Below are 10,630 nucleotides of genomic sequence, written 5' to 3' on the forward strand. Positions count from 1 at the left end.
ACATTCAATTGACAGCTCGCATTTTTTGTAACCACATTTGCTCTACCCTTCTTTATAATAACTTTTACTCCTACTTCACCTACCATTTCACTCCAGTGAGGTATTTTTCCAAACTGAGCATTCCATGAAACAAAAATATTTCAAAAATACAACAAGAAGTGTACCATATCTGAAGCGCAAGTAGGATTCTCGTCCCATCCGAACGGGAAGGTGCATGGCCGTTTTACTTCTTATTTGAGATAAAGCATAATCGCCACAAGTTATGTGCATTCCAAGTATGAAGTTACTCTCAAAGGAACTCCTCTATGAGAAAAAGCAAAAATTGCACAGAATATAAATACATCTTTCAGATGCTTTTTCTTTTTCTTATAGGTGAAGAAAACAGTAACGATTAATAAAATTGATAAAATAATCAACGAAAACAACAATCAAAATAAACAAAGTTGAATTTACTTTTCATTCATCATACCAAAATCATAATCTTCTTGCTTGTCGGTAAGTGATGTTGATGTCATTGTATTAATTATTTCTTCAGTACGCTTATCTAAAAAAAGACGGTTTTCAATTTTTTTAGTAATATTTGATGTCAGGCATTAAAAAGTAAGAAGCCAATTACTCCTAACAATCTCTCGCCGGAATTCCCCCCGCTACTACTTTCAAGAACTTACGAAGTTTCTTCTTTTTCTTCTTGTGTTTTTTTACTGCTATCTTAATCGCACGATTTATTTGGGAGTTCCCATCAATATTGAAGGAATCCAAGAGACTATTTTCATTCATCACTACGTCGTCTCGTATGTTTTTCTAAAACAACAAAACAATGATGTCTTCAGCGGATTAAATTCGGAAGTACGTAATGAACAAAAGGAAAATTTTGCAGCGATAAAAAATTAGGCAGTTACATTCTGTTAGCTCTACTTTAACACTAACTTTGAACAAAGATTTTTCAACTAAGAGTTTATGAAAAAAGAAAAAGACTTCGCAACTACTGAAATCAGTAATAAAACAAGAAATGGGGCAAACTACCTTCTCTTCACAGCAGATAAGAGTATCCCCCGGTATGTTTTCAACTTCCATTCGTGCTCCATCATTATTTCCTTCTTCTTTTTCTGTTGTTGCTGCCAGATTATATTTTACCACTACTTTCATGGCGCTTGTGGTTGGTAGCCCTCAATTTAGGAAATTATATGCAAAACACGTTTTCACAACATTGAAATAATTTATGTGGCGATTCTTAACATTTCCATTGGATAAATCAGTCTGATAAAAAAATATAATTGGAAGCCTACCTTCCACTAACGTTTTCTGCTCATCATTTAATGTTTCCAAATCAAATTCCTTTGACATTTCACTTAACAGCTCTGAAGAACACAAACTGGGACTCTGATCCACTATACTCTCTGGCGGTTCTGTAAAGTACCGTAGTTTTCCACAATTCCAGTCCATCAGTACCTGAAGGCATAAAAACATACATTTTAAAGTCTTTCTCACGTGAATAAACTACTGTTTTATTATTGAGAGAATTAAAGAGAGAGAAAACTATTTCATTACTCGAGAGAATTAATACCAATCTTGATTCCAGCCTTGAAACTAACCTTTCGAGCTGCAGCATTCAAATCAGGACAACCACCTTTCTTCAGCCTACCCCCTTTTCGAGCAATGTAGGCCAGGAATTCATCACAAGTTTTGAATTCTGGTATTTCATAGTGAAGAATCAGCTGAAAACAAGTCATGTTTCAAAATAGGCAAAAAGAGGAAAAACTCTATTCTACTTATTAATATATTTCCTTTACTACTAAATCATGAGAAAAAGAGGTCCTCGCCTACATAAAATACACTGCAAAACTAACACTATCTCGAGAACAGCGTCTCAAAATGGCTTGTATTGGAGCAACGGGGTCAGTTAGGCTTTCCACTCGTACTGCATTTTTCAGAGCAATTTCACTGCTATCCAAACGTCCTTTTGGCTCTAATATTACACCAGGAGAATCTAACAATCGGATGTGCTTATCCAAATTTACTTCTTGCACTTGTCTGGAAGAAGTGGCAATAAAAAATACATATATATATATATATATATATGTGATAGTAGTTACAAGTACATATCAAAAATATATGACAGTACATTACTCGACATTCAATATAAAATGGAAAAAAAAAAATCAGATTTTCTTTCTTTCAACACAAAGTAGTAAGATTCTGAGTACCTCGTAATTCCTGGAATAGCACCAACATCACAAACTCGTTTCCTTTTCAAGCTGTTGATAAAACTACTTTTGCCAACATTAGGATAACCTAAACGAACCAAATTAATTGTGGTTTAGATGAGAAACTACTTAAACATTCTCAAAGATTTGGAATTTTTAATTTCGTCAGTTGCTACCAATCACTTTAGGGAACACTATTCAGAATTCGCCAATGAAACAACGGCAACCAGAATGATTTAAATTATGTTAAAGCATTTATCTTTTCACAGTTGTTTCTCTGCTGAGTGCCTATCCATCACTAAATGCAAGAAAAAGTATTAAAAGTATTTTTCATATGCAAGAAAAAGTATTGAAAAGCCTCTGCAATGTTCGGCAACAAAGATACAATTACGCTACGTTCCCGAGTCTATTCCAACAATTTGACATTTTGCTAAAAACGAGAAGGTATGAACACAACTAAATTGTCTGTAAGATGCTTTCAATACTACTTATCAAAGTTAAAATATAAAAAATACTTTCATAAATCAAAATATATCATTTATTATCAAAAGATAGCCAATCATACTAAAAATACTCACCTACTACACCCACCCGAATCGATGTCTTAATGTCCTTGTTTCTGCAATAATTTAACAAAAGCTTCATCACAAGATCTGCCCCAACACATTTTGAAGTTTTAGAATGCAAATTTGATGAATTGAAACGTCCCTGAAAACGATCTCGATTCAGAATTTTTCTATCAATTAAATATTAATTTGGAAGTCTTTATTTCTTTATTTCCTCCTAGATTAAATTCGACGAGTTTTTAAGCAGCAAGTTACCAAATTACGATTCTGTTCTTGAGTTGAAGCTTTGAAAGCTATAGTTGGCAATTGCTGGCGCAAATACGCAAGCCACTTTTTTACATTTCCTTTCGGTACAAGGTCAATCTTGTTTAGAAGCAAAACAAGTCGTTTTCCTGCGTTCAAAACACTTTCTTCGACATTTCTGCTTCTACTCCCTAACGGATCTCGCGCATCGAGCACCTACAAATATATGCAGATTATCAAAGATCATAATTTTTGCAATTAGTTTCTAATGCTATTTAAAGTAGGTTATTTCGTCAGGGGGTCTACCTTCGAGTGATAACTCTTCATGTAACTGTTTGGTACTACAGCAACTATTGCCATTTTTGAAAAATTCACAGTACCAACTACTGAACCATTTCACTGCAAAAGAACTCGCGCTTTGGAATATTCTGATGCATCTTGTTTCTTATTTCTTCAACCAAGAGCATCCAGATATTTATGGTGTATTGTATCACATGACATAGTCAGTACACTGCAACAGACCTCAATAATAATATCTGCCGATTCAACAGTTTTCCGAACTTCACTAGCATACTGTTTCTGTATTTTCTCACGTATTTCTTCCAAATTTCTCACATTTTGGTTCTCAGAACGTTCTGATATTTCTTCTTCCTTGAAAATACAAATTTCATTACGGAAGAAATAGATCATAAAGTTCACAACACTAGCAAAAACAAATATTATCATCTGAATACAAATAAACACAAGTCGTGATAATTCGTATGATAGAATATATTTAAAAATAGGTGTGAAGTGACCTGCTCTGTAGCCTTCAAAGCCAATGTGTGTAAATTATCCGAAATACATTTGCGTTTTGTCCCAACCCTTGCAACATCGGGTTGCTTTTGCTTCTTAGCTTTTTTTCTTTCACATTTCTCATTCTCAATGCGTTCTCGTTCTTTTTCTGCTTGTATCAATATTTCTTCCTTGAATGGACACTTGTTTGGTACATTTATTGGCTTGTTTTTAGCCTTCCACACCTTCGCTTCTAAACATATTCACAATATTTAATGATAACAATTTCTTGACTTTTGAAAATCAGAAATAATAGCTTAAAAAAATTGAGCGGAATGACTGATTCATATAATTTCATCAAAAATGCAATGGTCTAGCATGGACGAAGGTGAATAAGAAACTGCAATAAGCTTTAAGAGAGCAAGTGATCCACATTCTTACATCTCTCTCTCTCTCTCTCTCTCTCTCCCTCTAATAAGAGAGCAAAACAAATTGATCTCCCAATTTAAAAAAAAAAAAAATCAGAAATAAACAAAAACATTAAACATTACTATCTTTTTTCGCTTCTTTCTTAAGCTTCCTGTTGTGTTCCCTGACTTTCTTCGCTATTTTATAACGTTTCGCACATGTTTGTCGTTTGCTTGGTTTTTCTGCAAATTTCAAAAAGAAAAACGTATATAAACAAGTGTCAAGCATCTAAAAATGAATTAATCGCAAGAAATTGAGAATACTTACTTAAGCAATACTTAGCCATAACACGCAAAGTTACACAGCTCGAAATATACCACCAGGAAAACAAAAAATCTAAAAAAATAACAGATATATGAACAATATGAACTAAGAGTAATCAATGAATCAAATAACCCGAATTTATAGTTCAAGAAATCACTCGCCACTTCCTACAAACAACTAACTACATCACAACTCTGATCTATCGCAGCCCTATTATGCAACAACTTTGTTTCTTCTTATCACTGATACTACGCCATTTTGACTAATTATTTCTAATTTGTTCTCCTCATTCTGTCGAAGAAAGCTCACCGTAAGCTAACTTTCTCGATTTGCTAAGTTGAAGCAATTATTGAGGCTTAAAATTTGCAATTTCTATTCATGTATCTTGTATTTGAGCAAACTAAACAAACAGGTTTAGATATGCTTTTGACTAGAAGTATGGACAGGGTTAAGCCTATCCCACTATATTTGTGTGATCATTTTAATTACAGAATACAATCTTCTTCTCTTCATCATGTATCCATTTTATTATTTATTGTTCATCTCCTCTTTATTCATTCTTTCTTACTCTCAAATCAAATGTTATCCTTTTGTGGAATGGCAAATGAACTAAATATCTTTTATCATTTAAAATTGATTTCAATTATGAAATATCTTTTTGGAACGCTTTTTGGGCAAAATGTTTTCAACACATTGCCATATATCTTTTTTGTGAATTCTTTGGCTACTTTTGAACTTGAATTTAAAAGAAAAATCGGCCACTGCAAGTGAAAAGTGATTATAAACCAAATCAAGCATCATTAGATGCTATTAAATGATTAATTAAAACAATATATTAAAAGACTAATAAATAATAATATGCTTGAAAATTACTCAATAAAGTGCTTTTGCTTAAAAGAAATTTCACATTTCGAAGCAATTCTATTTTAATAAAATTTAAAGAGCTCTTTTATAAATTCTGTTCAAGTGTACATTATAATTACAATTACTGAGTTATTTCCTTTTTTTTATCTAATGAATTAATTAGTTTGAGAATCGTTGCGAGAAATATAATTGAAGAATGCGTCAATTTAAAATAACACTCGGATATTTATTGCTGCAATCACTTCCATAAAAATGTTAGTTATCGAAATTGATTAAAATGAAACAAAATTTCAATTTAATTCAATTCTTAACTTTTTTACTTGTAATATATTTCTATTCAATGCATATATGATTGATTAATTATCTTTTTAACGAATGTTTACATTTTCAAGAATGTTTATCTGAGGATATTAGTCTGAATAGAATTAAAAACACAAATGGTCCATTTGGAGTTCTATACAAAATACTTAATTGAAATTTTTGAAATACTTACTTAATACCTAAAAATGTTACTCATCAATTCAGTTCAATCACTTATTGTTATCGTTTTTAATATTCATTTTTTTTTTTTTTTTTTAATTGAGCTGTAAATGAATGCTGTGATATTCTCTCAAATAATTAAAACAAACTAATTGAATTTGAGTGAAATAACCTGATCAGTAAATAGTAAAATAAACTGATTAATGCAATGTGAATTTCATATTTTATTTATATTGTAGCATACTAAAAGAGATAGGAGAATTTGTGGTATAATAAATGTGTTCTATATCTTTCTACCTTTTACTTTTAAACTTGGTAATAGCAATCAATACATGAGTTGATTTATATATGAGTTATGATATTTCAAAAAAGGGAAACATTTTGAAAAATAGAAAAAAAAAAAGGTTTACAGATCAAAACTTGTTTCATCAGCCTTCGATAGTATCTCTTCTTGCTTGTTCATTTGCTGAAGCTGTTGTCTGCAATTATTGATTAATGAAATATTTTAAAACTTTGTTGAAACCTACTGGCAGTTCTTTCATCTGTCTGAGTGCATTCATCGGATACATTCTACCTTTCATTTTTATCAATTAGCATTAGAGTACTTTTTACTGATCTTAGATTTTTACTCTCATTAATTAGTAGTCTCGTTAATTAGTAGTGTAAAGTTTAATACTTTTTTTTTCGATGTGAACAGTGTAAACACTACAGCAAAGTGTAAAAGGATGAAAAACTGCGGAAAAGTGTAACAAGAAAATTTAATTGAGCTATATGCGACTTTACGATGTGTGTGTGTGTGTTGAGAATCAGAAAAGTTGTAAAATTTGTAATGCAGGTTTCGTTTCTTTTTTTTTTTCATTCTCGAATAAAGAAGAGGTAAGACGACAGTTCTTGATTTGCAACTTATCGACACTGAAGTACATCTGACATACATTTTTGATCAATGATATTAGTTGAGAGTTGTTATTAGAAAAGTTTTATTTCGATTAAAGTTCAACCTTACAAACATGAGAAAGTTCACATGGCTAAAAATGAAAAACAAAAAGTGAAAAGAAATATGCAATTATGTCATACGTAGTATTTGTTTCATTAACCATTCCAGTTGAACAATGACTGTTAATTTTAGTATTATAAATTTAAAAAAAAAAAAAAAAAAAAAAATGGTAAAATTAAAACGATCTTTAAATATCCTAGGATAGGTTAAATAAATGAATGATACTGGGAAGTATTCTTAGTAAATGATGGATAAAAAGTTGGTTATAAGGGGAAAAATCAAAAGATATATTCTATTTGAACAGACTTTCTTCCTGTTCTTCAATTTATGACTAATTTATTTTCGATCTTTTCATTTCCTCTCAACAAATTCTTTTCAATTTTTTTTTTTTTTGATATCCAAGTAATACATTGATTGTGATACTAATTTAAATAAGTTTTTAGGCTTTAACAGTATTTACTCGTTTTTTTTTTTTTATTCTTTGTGTTTTGATTATATTTGACAAGTAATAAGGTCATAGAAATATTGTTGACTAATTGATAGCTTGAAGAAAATTTTCCAAATTTTTCCAGAATAAATGATGGTAACATTTTCGATCGTTACTTTCTCGCTCATATGGATTGCATTTTCTGTACATGCAGATTTCCAGAAAATTAAATTCAAAAATTGTAGTAAGCTATAAAGTTGTTGTCAATTTTTGAGATTTCTAAATTATTTGATCGAATAAATTTGCTGGTAGGAGTGATTTTTGAGTTCACTGGTAGATTAAGCAATTTGAAAAGAATTATTTCACATTGACTGTCAATCATCTGATAGATTTAATTTAATTTTTAATTAATAAGATTAGCTCGACACTAGTATTCTTATACAAAAATTGGTTTTAGAATCAGTATTCAATATTACAAATGTAGAAGTAAATGGATGTGTGGGCTCATCGCAGCGCCATTGTGCTTTCAGAAGAGGGACAACACCGCATTTACGAATTGAATTCGTTCCAAGTAAAAACTTTTTTTTTATCAATTCGATCAATTTTTGGCTTATAAATTTTTGATGGATAAAGCAAAATTTAATTTAACAACTGCTTTTCAATGACTGTAATAAACTAAAGAAGAATGAATTGAACTGTTCAAATTCAATGTATTCAGGTATTACTTCTTCTATTATTATTTTCTATTAAACATTCTAAGAAATGCAGCAGTAAATGCAACAAAATTTATTCTTGACTGTTTTATTTGGACTCAAAAAGAATTGCAAAATGAGTTAAATTTTTATTAAAATAATCCAAAATGCTAGATTTAATCATTTTGAAATATTTATAATAAATATATATGGATAAAATTAAATTAAATATTAAAACTTTTTTAAGTTAATTGCTTGCTCGTTAAATTTTTATACTCAATAGTTAATTAACCAACGAGAAATATAAAGTTTGCATTTAATGATGAATCTGCAAATTGCATTTAACCATTTCATTTTATGCTATTATTTTCACACCTATTTTTAGCACGAACAACAGAAACTCTTGAAACTGCAGTACGGGCAAAAATCGCCGGTGGCGTTATTGTATCATTCAATTTGGAAGAAAAAAATCCGTGCAGAGGTGGTAACCTGACGTGTCCTCTTGAGGAAGGCAAGACGTACTACTATCAGCAAGGTGTCAGTATACTCAAAGAATATCCTATGGCATGTTATACTATTATTTCCCTTTTTTAAAATCCACATTATGTGGAAAGGTATAACTAACAGTTTTACATACTTAAAAAGGTGTGAGTTACATGAAAATATTACCAATAGATATTTAATTTGTGTGCAGACATTCACCTGATTGTAAGTAATAATTATTAGACTGATGCAAAATAACAACACCTTCAACTATTAATTTCAAATCATTATCTGAAACATTTATTTGTAAATTAAATTAAAATTAAACAGCAAAAAGTAATCGATATAATTGTAGAACTGGTGTAATCCGGTAAACATTGTAGATCAGATCCGGTAAGGGCAACTTCAATTTGTTTACTTGAATCGTTGGTATATGACACAAAATGAATTTTTTTTCCACTTATTAGTGCTAGCTGTAGGAGTCGAAATTGTGGATATATCTGATAAACCTGCACAATCGTTTCAAAGTAATAATGATTTTAATGAGATTTGAAGAACTTTAGTAGTAGATAATAGCTATTTAAAACAGTAATCATCTTTATACTGTATAGGAACTTACTCAAAAGTTCGAAAATTGATCATTCTATGGTTGTTCAACATTTGAGCCAAATTAAAAAAGATAAAATGTTTAATAACTACCTTTTCATCAAACAATCATTATTTCTCTTAGAGCAGATTTAGTTGAAGTTTCTCTGAAGCTTTTCTTGGAGTTTTTCCGTTCGATCATCATAATTAATTGTTGCAGTTGTTTTATCTGACCCATTTTGTTTATCCAATTTCCAATTAAGCTCATTTCAATTGAAAACGGTCAGTGAAAAAATAGTTAGTCATCACATTTCTGTTCTTTAAAACCTCCATCTTCTTGAAATAATATTTCACTATATGTTCCTTAGCAATTCTAGAATCAAATAAATTGGCTGATATTGTGAGCTGCCACCTGTTGTGAATTATTTTATCTTTGTTGAGGATCAGAAACAAACAGAAATTTAAAAGGCTTATCTTGATTATAGAATAAACAATTCAACTGATGATAGTATTACGTAGACCGTAGAAGCAAAATAGTTGACGTCGATTACGCTTAGTTTATAAAAACACAGTAAGACTGTTGAATCTTTATTAATATAATATGATTTTAAGATGAACAGTACCAGTAGACAAAGTAGCAAGGAAAAAAAAGAAAGTTACGAGTTGTTTGTAATAGGAAACTTCTTTTTTGTTAGTATCACATTTATATATGTGTTGAGAATTGGGAATAATTACAACAAACATTACACAGATATTCATTTGCATACACGATAGATGATGCCCTTACAGTATAAGGATTGTAACAAGATCAAATTGGGAGATTAGCATGTGATTTTCAGTTAGATAAGATAACAAGAAGGAACGAATGAACAAGAATAAAGCTGAAGAATTTAAAATTAGTTAAATGATTCATAACACTGCTAACAATTATTGACAATTTGAATGATTAATTTTTATATAAATTCATTTTGTTATTTTATTTGAAGTTCCATGACATTGAAATTCGCGACACTACCGCTTAAATGAAAAAATTCTCGAACTTGCTGTCTGTTTAATAATATTTCATTAGGTAAACGGTAAGTAAACAAGTTATCAAAGATGAATCCCAGTTTCATACGAAAGAATAACATTTATTCAATAAGATCAAAAACAATTAGCTTCAACTTAATATGTTATAAAAGCTTATCGTTTATACTACTAACTATTCATTCATTCATTATTCATTAGAATTACCTTATTTCAGGTGGATAATGTACAAATTAATTGGCTTCTCAATGATAAAAGCAACGACGGAGCTCTAAATGATGCTAACAAACGAGAAATATGTATCATATTTTTAGCGAAAATTATTGAATAAATATAACAGTATGCTTATCAGTACATATCATCTTATCAATCACAAAACAATTTGCTAGCAACTTCCTCTGCTTCTAAAGAAACTATACCTATGATATATAATCGAAATATGATCAATCAACGCTATTAAGCAAAGTGTCACTTGACTTTCTGTCATTTTGGATCGAATACATCCTTTTAACCTACATAGTTGGAATAAAATCAGAAAGTAAGGTGTGATTGCAGTAAAC

At 30.2% G+C, this 10,630-nt stretch overlaps 2 protein-coding genes across 2 annotated transcripts; one reads left to right on the forward strand and one right to left on the reverse strand.

Moving 5' to 3' along the window:
• Positions 1–449: 449 nt before the first annotated feature.
• Positions 450–4,541, reverse strand: Bma-nst-1 (Uncharacterized protein; the record flags this gene model as incomplete). The annotated part of the gene is made up of 13 exons (XM_001898531.2): positions 450–544; positions 669–801; positions 1,024–1,166; positions 1,287–1,449; positions 1,593–1,715; positions 1,848–2,031; positions 2,205–2,292; positions 2,783–2,912; positions 3,026–3,229; positions 3,536–3,664; positions 3,811–4,040; positions 4,339–4,437; positions 4,523–4,541. 13 exons carry the CDS (start codon positions 4,539–4,541, stop codon positions 450–452), a joined length of 1,740 nt encoding a protein of 579 aa, XP_001898566.1.
• Positions 4,542–7,437: 2,896 nt separating this feature from the next.
• On the forward strand, positions 7,438–10,401 carry Bma-heh-1 (ML domain containing protein; the record flags this gene model as incomplete). The annotated part of the gene is made up of 4 exons (XM_001898532.2): positions 7,438–7,528; positions 7,742–7,855; positions 8,362–8,540; positions 10,288–10,401. The coding sequence occupies 4 exons, from the start codon at positions 7,438–7,440 to the stop codon at positions 10,399–10,401; spliced, it is 498 nt and encodes a 165-aa protein (XP_001898567.2).
• Positions 10,402–10,630: the final 229 nt, after the last annotated feature.

Source organism: Brugia malayi, assembly GCF_000002995.4.
Source record: "Brugia malayi strain FR3 genome assembly, contig: Bm_v4_Chr2_contig_001, whole genome shotgun sequence".
In the NCBI taxonomy this organism is placed as follows: Eukaryota; Metazoa; Nematoda; class Chromadorea; order Rhabditida; family Onchocercidae; genus Brugia; species Brugia malayi.